Genomic DNA, 21,781 nt, shown 5'->3' with positions numbered 1-21,781 from the left:
CCACCAGGGTCGCCGCCCAGTTGGACATGTTCTGAAGAGCGAAGAGGGATACCAGCACCATCATAGACCAGGTCAGCAAGCCCCATGACTGCTAAGCCAAGACCAGTGGAGAGGCAAGTTAATACCCCGGGACAATTCTGCTATTATCACCAGCAATGGGGTGTGGAGACCCATTAGTGCCACCTCCCCTGTGGGTTTCTGGGAATCGCCCTGGCCAACTGTCGTTGATGGCTGCGGCGGTCGGTCCTCTACATCTGGGATTCACTGTTGTGCAGGCATTTCCTGGTCGACACCAGCGCCAAGATAAGCATCCTACCCCCCCCCACCTCCCGCAGGCTTCGACACCCGCAATGGCAAGCAGGGCCTGGCACTAAGGGCAGCCAACAGCTCCTCCATCTGGATTTTTGGTTCCCACACCATCCCCCTTTGGTTCAGCAACAGCCGGTTTACATGGACTTTCACCCTTGTGGCATTGGTGCAGCCATTTCTGGGGGCCAACTTCCTTCCTCCCCATTGCCTGCTCGTTGCCAGAACTCTTCAAACTCTACCTCTGGGGGAATCCAAACTACCCGTCCCCCACCTTGACTCTATAACGCTTTCTGACAATGAGTTTGCCTGCATCGTGGCGGAGTTCCCCTCAGTTGTGGGGCCACAGTTCGCCACAGCTGAGCCAAAGCATAGGAGGAGGAACCACATTCTGACTGAGGGCTCCCCGCTTCACGCCAGGGCACGTCTACTCCCTCCCAAAAAGCTCAGCCTCGCGAAGGAGGAGTTCAAGAAAACGGATGAGCTAGGGATTGTGCGGTGCTCCGACAGTCTCTCGGATTCCCCCCTCCATATGCCGTCCAAAACAGTGAGGGGGGGGGTGGTGGTGACCATGTGGTAACTACAGTCACCTCAACAAGGCCACCATACCTTATATATATATCCTATGCCCCACATCCAAGACTTCGCTGCCATCCTGCATGGTGTTTCCCAAGGTGGACCTCATCTGGAGGTACCACCAAATCCCAGTTCACCCCCATGATGTCCCCAATACTCCCTTTGTCCTGTTCGGAATCATACGCGTGCTCTTCGGGCTGAAAAATGTAGCACAAACTTTCCAGCGGCTGATGGATGCATTGGGCTGGGACTTCCCATTTTTATTCATTATTGGACAATATCCTCATCGCGAGCCGCAAAGACTACATTGCCCACCTAAGACAACTGCACCCAGTTGAGCGAATTTGGTGAAACAATTAACCCAGGTCGAATTGGCACTATCTATTTCTTGGGGCACAGAATAAACAAACACGGGGTAACACCCCTCCCCGAAAAGGTCGAGGTGGTCTGGCTCTTTGCCAAGCCACGAACAGTAAAGGGGCTACAGGAATTTGCCGATACGATAAACTTTTATTACAGATTCATACCAGCTTCACACTAATGGCAGGCAATTCAAAGGACATTACTTAGGACAATGAGTCTTCAAGGGTGTTCCAGAATGCCAAAGACGTGCTGGCCAACACCACCCTCCTGGTACACCCCAGACCAGAAGCACCCACCATTCTGACAGTCGACATCTCCCGCACAGTGGAAGGAGGCATACTGGAACAGCTCATTCAAGGCCAGTAGCAACCCCTGGCCTTTTTCAGCAGACACCACCGCCCCCTCAGAGCTCAAAAGGGCCTTTGACTAAGAACTACTGGTGCAGACACTTGCGTTACTTTTTGTAAGATCGACAGTTTAAGGTCCTCACTGATCAGAAACCATTGACCTTTGCCTTCTATAAGGTATCAGACTCGTGGTTGGCCCAGCAGCAGAGACACTTGTCCTATGTGTCCGAATTTACCACAGATGCACATCGTGGGATAAAGCAGTGTGGTAGCTGACGCTCTGACATGCCTCGCAATCGAGTCGGTCCACACCCTATCCTGGGGGTTGACCACATACAAGACAGCTGTCTCTGGTCTCAAGGTGGAATTCATTTCCATCAGCTCAGGTAGCCTGACACTATGTGTGATATTTTCTCCGGCAGCCCTTGCCCCCATCGTCCCGGCCGTGTGGAGGTGCCAGGTTTTCAACATCATACGCAACTTGGTGCATCCGACAATATGAACTATAGTCAAGATGGTAGTTAGCAGGTTTGTCTGGCACAACCTCCAGAAGCAGGTCAGCCAGTGGGCCAAGACCTGTTTCCACTACCAGTCCTCAAAAGTGCAGACTCACACCATGGTTTTCCGCCCCACGAGGTAGCCCAAGGCGGTCCTGGTGGCTAATACCACCGCAGAAACCTGTGCCAGGGCACTCATCGACACGTGGGTGAACAGATTTGGGGTCCCAGAGCACCTAGGGGGAGGGCACAATTTACGCCTGGGCTCTGGGCAGTGCAGGCTAACTTCCTGGGGATGCAGCTCCACTATACCACAGTACATCACTCTCAGGCCAATGGGTTGGTGGGGCGGTTTCACAGGCATCTGAAGGCAGTCTTGATGCCCCAGCTCAAGGGTCCCAACTGAGTGAGTGAACTGGCTTGGGTCTTGCTGGGGCTTTGAAGGAAGAATTCAACGTCTCGGCAGCAGAGATGGTCTATGGGGCACCTTTAATCATTCCAGGGCGAGTTTCTGGCCCCCGACAAATGTCAGGAAGAGTCCACAACCATCTGAGACTTGCAGTTAAAACTGGGGTCCCTGGTCCTGCAGCAACCCCACACCACATGGGCAGCCCCAAACATAACATCCCCAAGGGCTTGAAGACTTGTCATTGTGTTTGTGTGAAGGGGTACACACCGGCTGCCCCTACAACAACTCTACAAAGGGCTCTACAGGGTCAACGACTCTACTTTCATCCTTGATGTCAGCAGTTAGGAGGAGACCTTTACCGTCGACCGCCTGAAGCCGGCATATGTGGATTGTTACCAGTTGGTCTCCACTCCTCTCCACGACGCAGGGGCAGACCACTCAAGTCAATGGATAACGATCTGATTGCCAGTTCCGGGGGTGGGTGTTGTGCAGCGGCTCGCGCATGGAGAAGCAGACTAGCCCACAAAATGGCCGACAATCGCAGTGACCACATGGACCTGGGGGTGATAATAGTTGCCATCCCAGGTGACCTCCCAGATGGCGGGAAGACAGTGAACTGTGGCAGGATCACTGGCTAATCCCAGGCCGGTGCTCTGAAGTCAGCACCTGGCGCCCATATAAACGCGATGGCCAATGCAATAAACCAGTCTCGACTTCAAGGCATGAACGCCACAACAGTATATTTAAAAGATGGATAATATTCAGTTACAATCGTGCAAGAAAAAAGTGGTATTTCAACAGTGCAAACAGGTATTTTTGTGTTGCTGAAGTAGTTTAGAATAGTAAGGCTAAGTTCAAGAACCTGATTGCTGTTGGAAGAAAAATAGTTCTTGAACAATTACTGAACTTCAATCTTCTTTATCTTTTTCCTGAAGAAAGGTTGTGACTAGGGTGTTTGGTGCCCTTCGTTGGCTGCCGCCTTGAATCAGTGCCTCATATAGAAGTCTTCAGTGGACAGGAGGTTGGAGTGTGTGATGGATAAGGCTATGTAGGCCCCCACCTTCATTCCTGGGCACTTAAATTACTAAACCAAGTGGTTATGTAATCAGTCAGTATTCTTTCTGAAAAAATGTTTGATAGAATATTTGATGCCAGGTCTCCAGAGATTTCTTAGGAAAGTAGGTATAGGTGTGCTGCCTTCACAGTTGCCTTTATGTGCTGGCTCCAGGAGAGGTCCTCTGATATGTCGACGTCCAGGAATGAAGGTGCTCACCCTCTCCTCCTCCGTACTATCACAGGAGACAGTTAAATGGTCCCTCAGCCTTTCCTTCCAAATAAGCTCCTTGGTTGATCTGGCACCACCCAAATGTAATGGGGATATTGCAGCAAATCTCATAAATTTGGCGCTTCCCCCCTGTGATAGTACAGATCTATCACCAATGTATATAGTGTATATAGTTACAGTATCTAGACTGTGCTTACAGCGATTGGCTGAGAGCTAAGCCACGCCTATTGTCTGGGCCTTAAAGGGTTGTGTCCCTAGCCAGGTGGGATCATTCCGGACTGGTCGGCCACCTGTGAAGAGCTCCTGTCTTTTGCTAATAAAAGCCTTGGTTTGGATCAACAAGTCTTTGATTCTTTCAACGAGCTCTACACCCCCCCCCCCCCCGCCCCCACATTGAATAAATTTGATGTCTTTAGCTAATAGGTGCAATAACACTAATTTCAAATATAAAAAGCAGTAATAGTTTAAGTTTTGATGAATGGTTGATTACCTGAAATTTGACTTTTTCTTTCCGCACATGCTTTCTGTTTTCATTTCAGAATTCCAACACCTGCAATTTTCTTTAAGGTAATGCTGAAACTATTCAGCTTGTAAGCCAGTATCTGTTGGAATGAAAAAGAGTCAATGTTTCAAATTTATCTCTTTTCATCCGAGCTGTTTCTCACTGCCTGATCTGTTGATTATTTCCAGAATTTTCTGTTTAAATTGTATTTCCAGCATCAGTAATATTTAATTTTTAGATTACCTGATTTTCTAAGTTTTGTGAAGGGCTTTGGTCATTTTTTATGATGCGAAAAGCATAATATAGGTAAGAGTAAATCTTTTTTAAAAGCGTGATCTTTCCTTCAATGTAACCCTGCCCGCATTATGCCGCAGGATTGAGGTGTTGCACAATAAATTGGTGTCCAAAATTGCTAATGGTATTTACAAATGTAAGATGATGAGAAATCCAAGAAGGAATTGTGGTAATTTTTTGCCCAGAGATTGGTTAGAATGTGAAATTGTTATGAGGCTGTTATGGTTGATGAGAACCACTGAACTAGAGATTCCTTTTACATGAATGCTTAATTGTTGACAAAAAATTGACATACAACTTGTTCTTCTATATGCTCTTGAATCTAGGCCCAAATAAAAACAATGGTTTAAATTCAATGGTCCACTGTTGGAAATTAAAGCAAGAGTTAAAAACCATATTGTCATTTATATTTTCATCCCGATCCTCCGTAAAATTACTGAAGATCAGGAAACCAAAGTCTTTGGACCTAACTCACTTTCTTCACTTAGGCTATAGTTCGGTGCTTCTTCAGAAGATGCAAAGAGGGTGAACTGACTCTAATACCAGGAGAGATTGTTACAGTTATTAACCAGGTAAAGAATCTTCAGCAATTATACAGCAAAATAATGTGTATGGGAAATATATCATGCTGGTACGAATAATAAGTAACAACGGCTGTATCAATTCTCAAAATATTTTAACTCTTCCATTTACTTTTTTTCTTCAAACTGAATATCGACAACCTGGGCTGCAACGATATCCTTCTGCAGAATTCTGAGCAAGTGTAGTCTGTGTCAATGCACCTAGAGAGACAAAATAAAAGCACTTCCCTTTCATCGTCTGGAGAATCCAAACTGAGGTGTGCAGCCTTGCATCACCACAACAAAATGCCAACCACAGCAAAGGTGGCATGTTTTGGATCTTGGGCATTTCCTTTACACCCTCCACACTTTGCTCTTGCCATCGCTGACAGAGGTTAGTCTTGGTCTCATATTTCCACTTTTTTTTCCCCAGAATACTGCAGGCTCTTTGAAATACTTCTTGGCAAATGGTAATCTGGCCATCCTTTCTGTGGCTAACTGGTGATTTGTACCTTGCAGTGTAGCCTCTGTATTTCTATTCATTGTCTTTTGTGGTGGTGATCACTGACATATCCACACCTGCCTCCTGAAGTGTGTTTCTGATCCGTTGGACAGAAGTTTACGGATTTTTCTTCATTAACTTGAAAATTCTTTTGTCACCAGCAGTGGGGGTCTTCCTTGGAATATCAGCTCCTTTGCGATTACTGAGCTCACCGGTACGCTCTTTCTTAATGATGCTCCAAACTGTTGATTTTGGGCATCCTAAGGTTTGGGTGATATCACTTGCTGTCTTATTCTTGTTTCTCAGCCTCGTAATGGCTTCTTTGACTTCCATTGGCTCAACCCTGGTCATTGTGTTGAAAAATGGCAACTACGGACTAGAAAGGTGATCAAAAACTCGGAAGCAAGCCTAGCTCTCTTATACCTGCATCAATGAAGCAATTAAACATACTTGAATACTCACAAACATCTGTAAAGCCAATAGTCCCAAACATTGTGGTGCCTTGAAATGAGGGGACTTTGTATAAAAAGTGCTGTAATTTCTACATAGTCAAACTAAAATGTATACAAATAATCTTGAATAAAATTTGGAATGTGCCCTTTAATCATGTGAATTGTTTGATTACAAATTTAAAACTGTTGAGCACGGGCAAATAAAGGGAAAAAAAGTGTCTTTGTACCAAATATGCAGAAAATAATTTGCAGAGTTTTAATTTTCTGGAGAATATATCAATTGCAATGGATTAGTAGCAAAATGTCCATCAGAGAAAGTATGTTTCATTGGTTGATAGCTTCTTGTTTTACATTATATTGCGTCTTAATCTTGGTCCCACTTTCAAGCCCACAATTGGCATCATAAAGATAGCACAGGTAAAATAATCTGGCTATCATTAGAAAATGAAATTGATCAGGGAATGTCATTACTTTCAAGTAGTGAATTGTCAATGCTGCAGATACTGTTGCATTCTGTTCATAGAATTAAATCGAGCGTGTTGGGCACTCCTGGTACTATTTAAAAACAACCCGCTGCTCCCCTTTAAATGAAAGGTACACTTCGTATGTCAGTGCAGGCTTCCCCTCATTGCTGACAAAGACGGTTCTCAGACTTTTTTGAGAAGTCAACAGTAAGAGAGAAACCTTTTCCCAGTAGGTGGAAGGAAGGTCTCCAATTAAACAGCTCGGCTGCAATAGGTAGAAAAGACAGGGCGAATCAGCATCAGATGCATCATGCCATGCACCCAACAGCAATGCTCGAAATGTGTATTGGCACAAACTGCATTTCTAGAATTAAAGCATCGTACAGTATTCAATACAGCTATTTGACTTGTTGAATCTTTGCGACTCTTGGGAGAAGCTATCCAATGTCCTTAACACCCTCCCTTTGCCTTATAAACTTATTAGTTTCCTCAGCATTATTTTAAGATCTGTTCCATTGAACTTGACACCCTAGCAACAATAAAGCAAGGAAGTTAAAATAAATTCTCATCATCAATTGTGAATTGATCCCTCTAAATCCCACCCCCTCACCTTATAGTTATGTCTTCTCATTTTAGATTCTCCTACTCTAGGAAGCAGACTACTGTATTAACATTGGTGACCTATTGGATCAGGGCACATACTGCTGAAGCAGTTGCAAAGATACAGTGGCTGACAAGTGCCAAAGCTGTGTGAGGTTTCCCACAATGCATCCATCTCCTAAGTGATTGGGCTGGAACATTCTATGGGTCGACTCAGCAGCACATGATTTCATTTTAATAATTGTAAATTAATTATTTAGTCCAGAATAGATGTGAAGTCAAGGTTTTGTTCATATGATGTTGATCTTTGAATTCATGGTTACATAAGGAAAGGTAGTTACTGAGATAATTGGTATGATTACAAATTTCTTCAATTTGTGTTTTCTTCCTCCAAAAGATAGCTGGAGGTTGACTTTTTCGTCGTTATTCTCTGCATCCTTTCACATCTGTATCATTATCCTCTTCTACTTGTTCCTTTTGGTAGCGTCTTCAAGGCTTAGTCCTGTGAAATTTTGGGGAAAAGTATCACAGCAAACTGGAGAATGATTTGAGTGGTTTCTGGACGTGTGGTTTTCTTATTAGGGACCGCTTGCTGTTGTGTGCTGTTTACTGTATTGGCAGTCTGTATCTTGTAATGACAAGCCGCTGTTCTGCGCAGAGCTCCAACAGGAGGCGCCCATTGTCGTTGCACTTGCCGACGCCATGCTTGCCCAGGATTCCTGGCCAGGTTTCTGAGTCTTTGCCAACACGAGCGTTGAAGTCGCCCAGGATGACAACCTTGTCGGCTGTAGGGGTGCGTTGGATGAGGTTGCGCAGGTCGGTGTAGAACTTGTCCTTTTCTGCTGGTTCCGCCTGGAGGGTTGGAGCATAGACACTGATGAGGGTGATGTGACGCTTGTTTTGAAGGGGGAGTCGCATGGACATGATTCGGTCCGAGAGGCCTGTCGGAAGGTTTTCGAGTTTGGAGGCAATGAAGCTCTTGACCATGAAGCCTACACCAGATAGGCGTCGTTCATCCGAAGGCTTGCCAGACCAGTAGAGTGTGTAGCCCGCGCCGCGTTCTTGGAGGCTGCCTACATCTGCCAGGCGGACTTCACTGAGAGCGGCTATGTCGATGTCAAGTCTGAGGAGTTCATGTGCAATGAGGGCAGACCGACGTTCAGGTCGGTGGCTGTCAGCCTTGTCTAGCATGGTTCTGATGTTCCAGCATGCTAGCTTGAGTTTGTGAGCATCTTTTGAGGGGGAGGACGTGGAGGGGGAGGACGTGGAGGGGGAGGACGTGGAGGGGGAGGACGTGGAGGGGGAGGACGTGGAGGGGGAGGACGTGGAGGGGGAGGACGTGGAGGGGGAGGACGTGGAGGGGGAGGACGTGGAGGGGAGGACGTGGAGGGGGAGGACGTGGAGGGGGAGGACGTGGAGGGGGAGGACGTGGAGGGGGAGGACGTGGAGGGGGAGGACGTGGAGGGGGAGGACGTGGAGGGGGAGGACGTGGACCTGTCCTCGGGCCTGCGCAAAGGAGCTTTTAGGTGGAGTGCAGTGCGCGCAGTACTGGCCCCACCCTTTACACCCATGGTTCGTGTGCCGTGGCCAAGCAAGCTGGGACGTGGCAGCGAGGTCCTTGGGTCGTAGGTTTTATATCGGAGTGGCCTTCTCCTATGCAGGTTTCCAACCAGTCTACCTATCTCGGCTGCACCATTTCATCAGATGCAAGGATCGACAATGAGATAGACAACAGACTCGCCAAGGCAAATAGCGCCTTTGGAAGACTACACAAAAGAGTCTGGAAAAACAACCAACTGAAAAACCTCACAAAGATAAGCGTATACAGAGCCATTGTCATACCCACACTCCTGTTCGGCTCCGAATCATGGGTCCTCTACCGGCACCACCTACGGCTCCTAGAACGCTTCCACCAGCGTTGTCTCCGCTCCATCCTCAACATCCATTGGAGCGCTTACATCCCTAACGTCGAAGTACTCGAGATGGCAGAGGTCGACAGCATCGAGTCCACGCTGCTGAAGATCCAGCTGCGCTGGATGGGTCACGTCTCCAGAATGGAGGACCATCGCCTTCCCAAGATCGTGTTATATGGCGAGCTCTCCACTGGCCACCGTGACAGAGGTGCACCAAAGAAAAGGTACAAGGACTGCCTAAAGAAATCTCTTGGTGCCTGCCACATTGACCACCGCCAGTGGGCTGATAACGCCTCAAACCGTGCATCTTGGCGCCTCACAGTTTGGCGGGCAGCAACCTCCTTTGAAGAAGACCGCAGAGCCCACCTCACTGACAAAAGGCAAAGGAGGAAAAACCCAACACCCAACCCCAACCAACCAATTTTCCCCTGCAACCGCTGCAATCGTGTCTGCCTGTCCCGCATCGGACTTGTCAGCCACAAACGAGCATGCAGCTGACGTGGACTTTTTACCCCCTCCATAAATCTTCGTCCGCGAAGCCAAGCCAAAGAGTCTGTATCTGAACTAGGTGTAGAGCAGATACCCTCAGCCTCCAACCTCACGTCAAGTGTATGCCAAGCAGAAAATGGTTAGGGTTGAGAACCTCTGTGTAAAATAGAACTTGACTGTACGGGGCTGAGCCCCTTAACAAGGTGTCACCTTGGTGAAGGGCTTAAGCCAGAAATGTTGGTCATATATCTTGGGATACCTTGACAAAGGGTGCAGGCCCAAAACAATGGTTGTTTTTTTTTTCCTCCTATGGACACCTTGGGACCTGCTGACTTTCTCCCGCAATTTTGTGTATTTACTACAATCAAAGCATCTGCAGACTTTCCTGTTTCACAAACATGACCTGTTCCTGACGATGATCACATCCCAGCCATGTTCAACGACAAGAACCCTTTCAAATTATAGCTACTCAACTTTAGACATTTGTGACCAACAAATGGAAATCTAAAATGGCAGGTATATCTAAGCTCTGATTGGAAGACGTTATTATTGTTTCATTGCTGATCTTAATATAGACAGCAAACTGACTAACTGCCTATGTCCATCATTGCATCTTTGTAACTTCTTCAGCTGGATGTTCCTTGATCCAATAGATCACCAAAGTTACTGATCACCTCTTACTAAAGTCCAGCCTTATTAACTGCTATGTTCAGATGTTTTATTCTGTCCAAGGAAACATGTATCCTCTCGCATTCTTTGTACATAATTTCAATGATATTTTCTGTAACATTCCCATATTCTCTTGACGGTTTAGTCAATGAAGTAACATCAAGTTTTATTTACAACATGATAGAAGCCGACTTCGGCCAGTTAAATCTGTTAAATTATAACTAATTAACCTACAACCCTGGACATTTTGGAGGGTACGAAGAAACTGGAGCACCCATGGAGAATGTACAAACTCCTTACAGAGAGCACTGGATTCTTACCTGAGTCACTGGCACTTCAATAGCGTCACACTAACTATTAGGGATTAGGGAAATTGAGTTTATTGTGAGTAACTGGAAAAACTAAACCTATTTTCTCCAGAGCATACAATATTGGGAGGGGATCTTATTGAGGTCTTTTAAATCAAATGGAAACATAAGTAAGGTGAATAGTAATGCTCAGTTTCCTAGAGCAGGAGAATCAAAGATGAGAGGGCATGGGATTTAGAATGGATGCAAGGAATAGTTCATCACTCAGAGTTGGTGGGCACATGGAACTGGCTGCCAGACAAATTGGTAGAGGCTGGTATGTTAGCTTCCTTTAAGAAACACTTGAATAATTAAGCTGATGCGAGGGGATTCAAAAGGTATGGGCCTTGTGGACAAGTGGAATTAAAGCATTGTTCACCATGGACTTTCTGGGCCTGTGGGTCTGTTTCTGTTCTTCAAGGCATTGTAATAAAACACTTCCTAATTGCAACAAAAGAGACAAAAATTAGTTTTAAGATATTCTAGCAGATTAAAATGGCCATTCAGGAATTTGTAGTTGTTGACGATGCTTTGGTCTGAGTGTTTTGTTGAGTAGAATTAAAAACACAAATCTCATGTTTCTGCAGATAAATTTCCTAAAAAAAAAATGCATCAAAGCAGAACCCTGTGCTAATATTGTAATGTGTCCAGAAATTCTACCCAAGCGTATCTCTTAAATAAAGCTGTTGATTTCTTATGGTTTTCTGGGCTGCTACATCACCAATGAAACCATTTAGAAACCAAAAACTGATCAAAATGCTACTGAATTTCTTTATCTACACATTTAATACCAGGAATAAAATTGTTTAAAAACTATATTTTAAATCACTTTCTTATATTATTCAAATATAGTTTGCAGTCCAAAGGTGATGTTTCTATGAGACGATGTACTTTAAAGAGTAACACTGGAAATATTTATTCACCTAATGCAATTGATTCTTCAGGCAAAAGACAATGGGTGGTATGAAGGCATAAATTCTAATGGAGAGCATGGACAGTTCCCAGGAAAATGTGTGGAGGTAAGGTGAGCCTCAATTTATAATTCAATGTAAAACAGCTGAGAAAAAATCTCCAGTACACGTATTTTCATCTTATTTGCCTCATGGTCAAAATTTTCTGAGCAGAATGAAACCCATATTTTAGTAGCTTGTCCACTTCTACAGAACACCAACAGTTATTTGTTCTTTAAAACAATTGAGATTTTAGAAAAGAGAAGATGAAGTGAATTATTAGTGGTTTTTAAATTTAATTAGACAATTAACTTTTTTTTGTTTTACAACCATCACTAAAAATAATCTGTAGGATGACATAACATTTCATCCCAGGTAATGATACAAAAGTAGGAACTGAGTCTTTGCTGGATACTTCCACAGAGCCCAAAATCTTTATGCATAAACTGAGTTTCTTTAATTGTTTTCTCATTCATCTCTTTTTGTTTTGTCCCTTTTAGGCTCCCACATACCACCCCCCCCCCCCCCACCATTATGAATAAAAGTTTGATTTTGATTGTTTTCCCTGTTCTTGATGCCTCTTTCCTGGCATTTATTTTCCTCATTTTGTAATGCCAACCCTACCTCTTCCTTCAGCAGCATGCATCTATGTTTATCCGGTGTGCTCCATCATTTTCTATAAGCCCAGGTACACACTTGGGAAAAGTTATAAATGCAGCCAGTTGAAAAGGTGCGGATATGGTGGTGTATCGCAAGATAAAGGGCAGAGACCTTCATAGTTTCTGCTCTGTGGCAGTACTTCCTTTTTGTTCTTTCTGCCCCTATCCCATTTTCGTGCAATTTCTCATTTGTCCTATGTTAATGTTAAAGTAATAAAAAATGCAGGAAACATGCTGCAGGTCAGGCAGTATCAAGGCAATTGACTGAAATCAACTCAGCTCTCCCCACATTTGTTCCCCCCCCCCCCCCCGCCGTCCTGTTGAGTATTTCCTGCATTTTTGTTTTTATCATAATGTATTCCTTTAATTTCTTGTTGTATTCCATCTAATAGAGTCAGTGGTGGTACTTCATCCTGTGTGCATCCATTCATACTAAGAATTCTGTTTTCAGATCCATAATCAATAACTTTGATGGAGATTGCAGTCTGTTTCTTCTCACAACCTTTTTGATAATTGTATGTGATTTGATTCATGTTTTTACTTAAAATATGATTTAGCCTTTTGTTTTTTTTAATGTTTAAAAATTAATTCTTAATTTTTTAACAGCTTTAAAGAGAGTTTCTATATAACAATGAAATATGATGGTTTACACAGCAAAATCCACATTGCTTCAATGGTAGAGTTGTTCATATCAATAAAGACTATTCACCCCATCCTGACTGCAATGGATTTTGTAGCAGCACTTGTAGTTGCTTGTAGTTCCCAGACTGTGATGTCAAATTTATGTCCTCCTGATCATCAAAATATATTATTTTGTTAATAAAATTGTAAGTTCATCTAAATCTCATCATTTTAAAATGATCCTTTAGCTCCTGATGGACACTGTGTCACATTCGGAGGTTGAAGAAATATGTGATATTGACTCAAATTATGAAGAACTAGATGGAGTTGAGGTATGTTAAAATGCTCAATAATATTAAGAGGATTCTGTATCATTTTTTTTATATAAGAACATGAGAAATAGGAGCAGGAGTCGGCCATCCGACCCATCGAGCCTACTCTGCTACACAATCTGATCTTGGTTGATCTGTTGATAGGCTCATCTCCACCTACCTGCCTTTTCACCATATCCCTTAATTCCCTTACGATGTAGAAATATATCCAACGTTGTCTTAAATATATTTACTGAGGTAGCCTTCACTGCTTCAATGGGCATCAAATTCCACAGATTCGCCACCCTCTGTGAAAAGCAGTTCCCCCTCATTGCTGTCCTAAATTTACTACCCTGAATCTTGGGGATATGTCCACAGAAGACTTCATGAACAGAAATACAGAGGCTACACTGCAAGATACAAACTACCAGTTAGTCGCAGAAAGGATGTCCAGATTACAGTTTGCTAAGAAGTATTTAAAGAGACTGCAGAATTCTGGAAAAAGGTCTTGTGAAAGACGAGACCAAGACAAATCTGTATCAGAGTGATGGCAAGAGCAAAGTGTGGAGGCGAAAAAGAACTACCCAAGATCCAAAGCATACTTTGCCTCCTGCAGAATGTTTCTGATCTGTTGGATATATGTTTGGGGATTTTTCTTCATTATGATGAGAACTCTTCTGTCACCAGCAGTGGAGATCTTCCTTGGACTACCAGTTCCTTGGTGATTACTGAGCTCTTTCTTCTTAATGATCCTAACAGTTGATTTTTTGTAATCCTCTGGTTTGGGTGATGTCTCTTACTGTTTTATTCTTGTTTTTAAGCCTCTTACTGGCTTCCTTGACTTTCACTGGCCCAACTCTGTTCCTCATGCTGAAAAATGGCAACTCAGACTCCAAATTGGATCATAAGCTTAGATACAAGCGTAGCTCTCTTATTCCTGAACCAATGAAGCAATTAAATATACCTGAGTACTTGTAAATACCTGTGAAGCCAAATGTCCCAAACATTATGGTGCCCTGAAATGAGGGGATTATGTTTAAAAAGTGCTGTAATTTCTACTTGGCCAAAGCAAAATGTCTACAAATAACCTTGAATAAAATCTAGAAGGAGCACTAATTACATGTAATTTGTTTGATTACAAATTTAAAACCGTGGAGCACATAGGCAAATATAGGAAAAGAGTGCCTTTGTCCCAAATATTATGGAGGCCACTGTATATATATCTCACTGAAGACTTTGCATATATTCTGCACAATTTGCTTTTCCACTCAATTTAGTGTCATCAGTAAACTTGCATTACTTTCTGTCCCCTCTTCCAGATCGTTTATGTATGCTGGGAACAGTTGCAGGCCCAGCACTGACCCCTGTGGCACCTCATTCACTATGGTTTGTCAACCAGAAAAACTCCCCTGCACCTCAACTCTGTTTTTATTGGGTAACCAATCCTCTATCCATTCTAATACATCACCCCCAATTCAATGCATCCTTATCTTCTGTAGGACTTTTATGTAGCAACTTATCGAACGCCTTCTGAAAATCCAGGTAAACAATGTCCACCTGCTCCCCTCTATCTACCGTGTTCATTAGATCCTCAAAGAACACCAGTAAATTTGTCAAATAGGACCTGCCTTTGCTGCATCGGCCTGATGGATCCATTTTGCTCCAGTTGCCCTGCTATTTCTTCTTTAATGATGGCTTCGAGCATTTTCCAAACAATGGATGTTAAACTAACTGGCCTATAAATCCCTGCCTTTTGCCTTCATCCTTTTTGAATAGTGGCCTGACATTCGCTGCCTTCCAATCCACCATGGACCTGTGCAGGATCCAGAGAATTTTGGTAAATTATCACCAAAGCCTCAACTATAACTTCTACCATTTCGTTTAGTACCCTGGGATACATTCCATCAGACCAGGGGATTTTTATATCATTAAACTTTCAAGTTTTCAGGGTACAACCTCTTTAGTGATGGCTATTACATCCAGGTTCTCACCCCCCCCCCCTCCCATCCATAACCTCTGTCCTTGGCATGTTCAACATGTCCTCCATTGTGAATACAAACAGAAAATATAGTAATTCAAAGCCTCAGCCATTTCCTCATTATCCAATATCAATTCTTTTTATCTTCCAAGGGTCCAACCTTCACTTTAGCCACCCTTCGGTGCTTGATATAATTATAAAAACTTTTACTGTCCGTTTTTATATTTTGTGCTAATCTTTTCTCCTAGTCCACCTTCTCTTTCTTTATTGCTTGCTTTGTGGTTCTTTGTTGTTTCTTCAAGGTTTCCCAGTCTTCTAGTTTCCCACTGCTATTGGTGAATTTGAATGCACAAACTTTTAGTTTGATGCCTTCCTTTGTTATCCAAGTCTGGCTGCCACCACCCTTCCTGCCCTTGCTTTTAACTGGAATATACTTTTGTTGAGCACAGTGAAAAAATCTTTGAAAGTCCTCCACTGTTCCTCAACCATCCCTTCAATATAGCCTGTGTTCCCAGTCTATACCTAGCCAATTCTTCCCTCATCCCCTTGTTTAGACATAGCACACTTGTTTTGGACCAAACTATTGTACCCTCCATTGTATGATCCCTAACTACAAGATCACTTATTTATACCCATCTCATTGCACAGGGACCAGATCAAAGAAAGCATGTTCCCTTGTAGGTTCAGTAACATGCTATTCAAGAAAGACATCCCGTATGCATTCCATGAATTCCTCATCAAGGTTGCCTTGATCAACCTGATTGACCCAATCTACATGCATGTTAAGGTTCCCACAATAACTGCTGTTCCATCCTTACATGCCTCTAATATTTCTTGGTTTATTGCCCGTGCCCCTGTAATGATATTACTGGATGGCCTATAGATAACTCCCACTAGTGATTTTTTTTCTTCCCCTTTACTGTTCCTCATCTCTACCCAAATGGATTCAGCATTTTGCTCCTTAGATCTTGCATCATCTCTCACTATTGCCCTGATCTAAGAGTGCTATCCCACCTCCCTTACTTTCCTGCCTGTTTTTCCTTATTACTTGATATCCTTGGATATTTAATTCCCAATCCTCTCCACTCTGCAACTATGTTTCTATAAATCGTACCTCCTTGTACTGATTTGTGCCACAAGTTAACTGACCTTGTTTTGAATACATTTAGATAAAGTGCCCTTCTATCCATTGTGCTTTTAAAATCTGGTAACCTTTGCATCTTTTGCATTTGACCTTTATCCCCACTATTCTTATTTTTCTCTTTTTAAACTTTTGCTTTTAATTTTTCCACCCTCTCTTTTACTTTCTCCACCTCTCTAATCTGTTGAACCCAGCCTCCTACTATTTAGTTTAAAGCCCTGCCCACAGTCCTAGCTATGCGATTCGCCAGGATTTGGGATTTGGATCTGGGATTTTCGCCAGGTTCAGATGGAGCCCGTCCATATAACCATATAACCACTTACAGCACAGAACAGGCCAGTTCGGCCCTACTAGTCCATGCCGTAGCAAATCCCCACCCTCCTAGTCCCACTGACCAGCACCCGGTCCATACCCCTCTAGTCCCCTCCTATCCATGTAACGATCCAGTCTTTCCTTAAATGTAACCAATGATCCCGCCTCGACCACGTCTGCCGGAAGCTTATTTCACATCCCCACCACCCTCTGCGTAAAGAAATTTCCCCTCATGTTCCCCTTATAATTTTCCCCCTTCAATCTTAAACCATGTCCTCTAGTTTGAATCGCCCCCTTAATTGAAAAAGCCTATCCACATTTACTCTGTCTGTCCCTTTTAAAATCTTAAACACCTCTATCAAGTCCCCTTTCAATCTTCTACGCTCCAGAGAAAAAAGCCCTAGTCTGCACTACCTTTCCCTATAACTCAGACCCTGAAATCCTGTCAACATTCTTGTGAACCTTCTCTGTACTCTCTCTATTTTGTTTATATCTTTTGAACAGTTCCTTCCTTCCCCAATACTGGTGCCAATGTCTGATATGTTGGTATTGCAAAAACAACAAATGCAAACACATTGTATGTATGGAAGTATATATAGGTATAGTAACCTATGACCATGGCCACCCAAACAACCTTAATATTTGGAACCCAGTTCTCCCACACCAGTCCTTGAGCCAAACATTTAACTCTCTATCCACAGTGAGACCGCAATATCATTCTTGGATACAAACTGCATTCAACAGAATAATATATAAACCTATGCTAGATCAGTCGCAGCATGTTGCAATAACTGTAGTATTAAGTTTTTTAAAACCAGCTGATGGAGGAACTCAGTGGGCCAGCAAACATCTGTGGAGGCAGAGGGATGATTGACGTTTCAGGTCGAGCCTCTGCATCAGGACTGAGTTTGAATTTACACTGGTTAGCTCCCCTTTACCTGTTGCAAGGTCTCAATCAATCATCTCTTTGCCCTTACCTGATACTGCCCTAACCTGATGGAGGAACTCAGTGGGCCAGCAAACATCTGTGGAGGCAGAGGGATGATTGACATTTCAGGTCGAGCGTCTGCATCAGGACTGAGTTTGAATTTACACTGGTTTGCTCCCCTTTACCTGTTGCAAGGTCTCAATCAATCATCTCTTTGCCCTTACCTGATACTGCCCTAACCTGCTGAGTACTTCCAGCCCCTTGTTTTTTTTTTGTTCCAGTTTCACCCATCTGTCGTCCTTTGTGTCTGTTATTTTGACCTGCTGATGCAGGATAGACAGCAGGCACACTTGAGACTTTCACTAAGCCTGATGGTTCACTTTAATGGTTCATGTGATCTAATGTTGTAAGCTTTTAATATTCATAAATTCTAAATTGGAAATGAACAACTGCAGCATTGAATTTACTTTGAATGAGACCAATGGTTTTGAAAGTGAAACTGTAAATGTTTTACTGATAACTAGTGCAGTTGTTACAAACGTGATCTGAACAGAGAATAGAGTGAAATGTCAGTATAATGACCTGAACATTTTATTTTTTGGGCTGTTGTGTTGTTTTTTTACACAACCCTGACCTCCCCCTCCTAAACAGTTTGCATAAATGGTGTTCCTATTTTGATTGCTTATCATCAGTCTGTGCATCTTTGCTCTTGATTTGTGCCCTGGGTGCACATTAAGGATGGATTTTCTTATTCAAATGTGCAAGGTGGTCTCGTTCTTCCCCGACAAAAAATGGCCCATTTAATTTTGTGTTTCTAGCTGCAGAGTTGGAATCTCGAAAGGCCAGATGCAAATCAAAATCCCATGATCCCAGGACAACTTTGTGCCTTTGCATTCAGAAATTTACTGCTGAAGTGAAAGCTCTATTAAAGCAAATAAAATAAAATTAGTCCCTTCCAAATTATAGTTTTTATTTATTCCTAGAATTCACTGTTTTAAATTAATGTAGCCTGATTTATACATCTTGTTTTACTTGAGGTATTTTAATTTATATTTATTGTTAGCGTCTTTTGCATACCTATGCACTACAGCAAGCACGAATTTTGTTGCATCAGTACATTGTGTTTGGTTTGTTAAAATGTATAAATCACTTAACCATTTCTTTGACCTCTACTAAGTCGGAGACTAATTCCAGAATATTCTTTCCTGCTGGATAATGGCCTGTGAACATTTTCTCATCATTCTTTTAATAGCTCAGATCAAAGAAATCAAGCAGCTATTCAGACACTTCTGGTATGTACCTGAATTCTTATATTAATGAGTTTCTTTTTATGTCCTTTGACTTTTTGTCATTGTAGCCATTGCTTAGTTTAAGGCTCCAGATATAAATTCTCAGGGGGTTATTTGTGTTTCTGAATGTAGTACTCCGTCTTTACAAGCAACAAGTGTAATTTTGTGTTACTTCACAAGGTATAGGAGTACAAGTAGTCAATTAGCCCATTGGGTGTGTTTTGTCATTCGATCATGAGCTGATCCATTCTCCCCCCCCCCCCACCCTTGTAATCCTTCTTTAAATTTTTTTAAATTTTTCACACTATGAACCATATTGTCCAAAATACACATAAACATTTCCCTCTTGAATATACACAGTGTCATTTTCTCCCCTTTTTCCCCCTCCCTTCCCTCCCTCCTTCCCACCCCCTTCCCCACCCACTCAACATTCAACATATGATACATTAAACTCCCTGTAATCCTTGATGTGCTGACTAATCAATTACCTGTCAATCTCTGCTGTGAATGCACACGATGTCCTCGCTTCCACAGCCGCCTGTGGCCACAAGTTCCACAGACTCACAACCCTCTGGCTGAAGAAATGTCTCCGCATCTCTGTTTTAAATTGGCGCCCTTTTATCCTGAAGTTGTGCCCTCTTGTTATCCTATCTTGCTGTGCCACTCAAAATAATTAGAAATGCACTAAGCACCTCAGTGGGGTTGTGATCGCCCGTTAATTGTGCAGGAAAAGGGCAGTTAAAGGAAAACTCAGCTTGCAACATATTTACAGACACTGAGGGAGAATTGGTAGGAATGACTGGTAATTTTGAAGCTGGAGCTGGGATTGATGATGGGGAAGAGGGTCAGAAAGAAAATTGTGAAGAGTGGATTTGGGAATACAAGGATAGAGGAGGAGAAGGGTGAGACTCCGGGATGGTTCAAAGGGGAGGTAGATGTTGGGGTAAATGGATCCTGACAAGGATTGTGGTGATTGGCTCATCATCTTGGAACAAATACAACTTCTATCCAATAGATATATTACAGTCAATGGAAAGTCAAAATTTATACTGTAGGTGAGGAGAGAGCAGGAGAATTTTAGATGTTATTGTCAGAAATTGAGAAATAGAAGCAGGACTGAGGAATATTCCAGAGCTGTAAGAAAGTACACGGTTACAGGCCAGAGGTGGAATAGACAGGCTCCAGCAAGTCTAAGTTTCAGAAGAAAACCTTTTTATCCCTTTGATTTTTGTTGAGTTTAGCTTTGGGAAATTTGTTTCTTCTCAGTCTTAATGCAGTGCGTTTCCCCATATTCGAAATTCCGAAAAAGTACAATTATCCAAATTTTTTTTAATCGGCCTTGTCGTGACGTCGTGAGTTGAAAAAAATTTCACTTGTGTAAGGTAAAACATCATGAGATGGGAATGTGTAAGGAGTTACCCTGTGCAGGGCTGTAACAAGATGTGAATGCATCCTTGTACTTACAAGATAAGAGAGACATTGATGGATTGAGAGGCAGGAAGCTAGCAGGGAAAGGATAGCAACAGTTTTAGTCATTGGACAAGTAATGATATGATGATGTTCTAAGCACGTATCCAAGGGTATAAAAAATCACCATTTTGCTGATAACGGCAGAATGCATTCTCCGACTAACATTGTTAGTTGCAAGTGTTACAATCCGGTAATAAAGAACAAAGAACCCTGATTTCGACTCAGTCTGGTGTTTGTCTCACTCATTCATGAACAAAGCAGACCTAACACTTGACGTGGTCATGTGGGGCTCTGATGTTCTGTTAGCGCCATTTTGGATCCAACTGAGCTTTCGTGTATTGTACAATGAATAGGAAAGTATTAAACATTATTTCATGCTTGAAAATCTTCTGTTCTTTTGTTGTTGATTAACTACCGATACAATATTCTGCTGGTGTTTTTGGACTGCTTAAAGCCAATATTCAGTTATCTGAAAAATCTAGTTCTTTTTAAAAAAATTTCAAAAATTACATAGTAATATTTTAAATATACAATATATTAAAACTTTTTCTCACAAACACAACAGACAAAAAACAAAACAGCCCCTCCTTTCCTCCCTCCCCCACCCCCCCCTTCACTCGATACATACAGATCCATTCACTCTCAGAGCTTACATATATTTTAAGTAGAAAGAGTACATTTGGGGAAACTAGTTTTTGTATATATAATAATTACTTTAATACCTTTTTTGTTCCTTTTTATTACTGTATCTGGGCCCCTATGTGGTCCAGGTGTGGCTGCCAGACCTTTACAAAAGTGTCATATTTGTTCTTTAAGTTGTATGTGTTTTTTTTCCCCTTAGGTACACAGCTGTTCATTTCCACAGTCCATCGTGCTATAGGTAGAGGGGACTCAGACTTCAAGTGATTGCAAAACATTTTTTTTCGCTACCACCAGTGCTATTTTTATAAATGAGATTTGATATTTGGTCAATTTGTTACTTATTTCCATGAAATTACCTAATAGATATACCTCCGGATCTCCCGTGAAGGCCACTCCTGTTAGCCTGGTTAATTTTTTTGTGATTTCTTGCCAAAATGGCTTCCGAAAAATCTAGTTAACTGAAAAACGTCTGGTCCCAAGCTTTTTAGATATGGGGCAACGGACTGTATGAAGTTCCTTTTATTGTCACACAATAATACATACAAATGTAATATACATGATATATCTCTACTTTACAGCAAACGAAGACTTGGCATCAGCTGGCACCCCTAACAACAAGAGAAGGGGAAGTAAATGAGAGTCCTGTCAGAGACACCGAGTGTCTCTGGATTTGCCTCCAACGCTCTCACAGCCTGCTCAAACCATTGGTAGCATGAGCTCCAGCTGCAAACCTCTGATATGTTCAGGAAGCCTTCAATGTCAAGGGCCCTTCAGAGTCCTTCTTTCCCTCAACACCCTCTCAAATCCCATGACCCTGTTTCCAACAGCCCACAGACTGTGTAGATCCTTCAACTGCAAGATGTTCGCAGCCTGTGTGGGTCCTTCAGTTTTTGAGCCGCACATTG

At 42.8% G+C, this 21,781-nt stretch overlaps 1 protein-coding gene and 1 long non-coding RNA gene across 13 annotated transcripts in view; one reads left to right on the top strand and one right to left on the bottom strand.

Annotated features, from left to right (window-relative positions):
- LOC138738492 (uncharacterized) overlaps positions 1 to 21,781 on the bottom strand; it is a 165,757-nt gene that overhangs the window by 94,483 nt on the left and 49,493 nt on the right. For all 5 annotated transcript variants that reach the window (XR_011341569.1, XR_011341566.1, XR_011341570.1 and 2 more), the window contains one exon: positions 4,274 to 4,385. This is a non-coding gene — a long non-coding RNA (uncharacterized lncRNA). The remainder of the gene's footprint in view (positions 1 to 4,273; positions 4,386 to 21,781) is intronic.
- The window catches only part of LOC138738491 (sorting nexin-9-like), a 65,556-nt gene that overhangs the window by 2,273 nt on the left and 41,502 nt on the right, over positions 1 to 21,781 (top strand). For 6 of the 8 annotated variants that reach the window (XM_069888780.1, XM_069888783.1, XM_069888778.1 and 3 more), the window contains 5 exons: positions 5,068 to 5,151; positions 11,520 to 11,594; positions 13,054 to 13,137; positions 18,728 to 18,767; positions 21,076 to 21,114. In XM_069888780.1, coding sequence (XP_069744881.1) covers positions 5,068 to 5,151; positions 11,520 to 11,594; positions 13,054 to 13,137; positions 18,728 to 18,767; positions 21,076 to 21,114 — 322 coding nt within the window. Of the gene's footprint in view, positions 1 to 4,322; positions 4,351 to 5,067; positions 5,152 to 11,519; positions 11,600 to 13,053; positions 13,138 to 18,727; positions 18,768 to 21,075; positions 21,115 to 21,781 lie in introns of all 8 variants that reach the window. The other 2 variants (XM_069888786.1, XM_069888785.1) reach the window with 2 other exon arrangements.

Source organism: Narcine bancroftii, chromosome 7, assembly GCF_036971445.1.
Source record: "Narcine bancroftii isolate sNarBan1 chromosome 7, sNarBan1.hap1, whole genome shotgun sequence".
NCBI classification, from domain to species: Eukaryota; Metazoa; Chordata; class Chondrichthyes; order Torpediniformes; family Narcinidae; genus Narcine; species Narcine bancroftii.
This window is presented reverse-complemented; position numbering and strand designations above follow the sequence as displayed.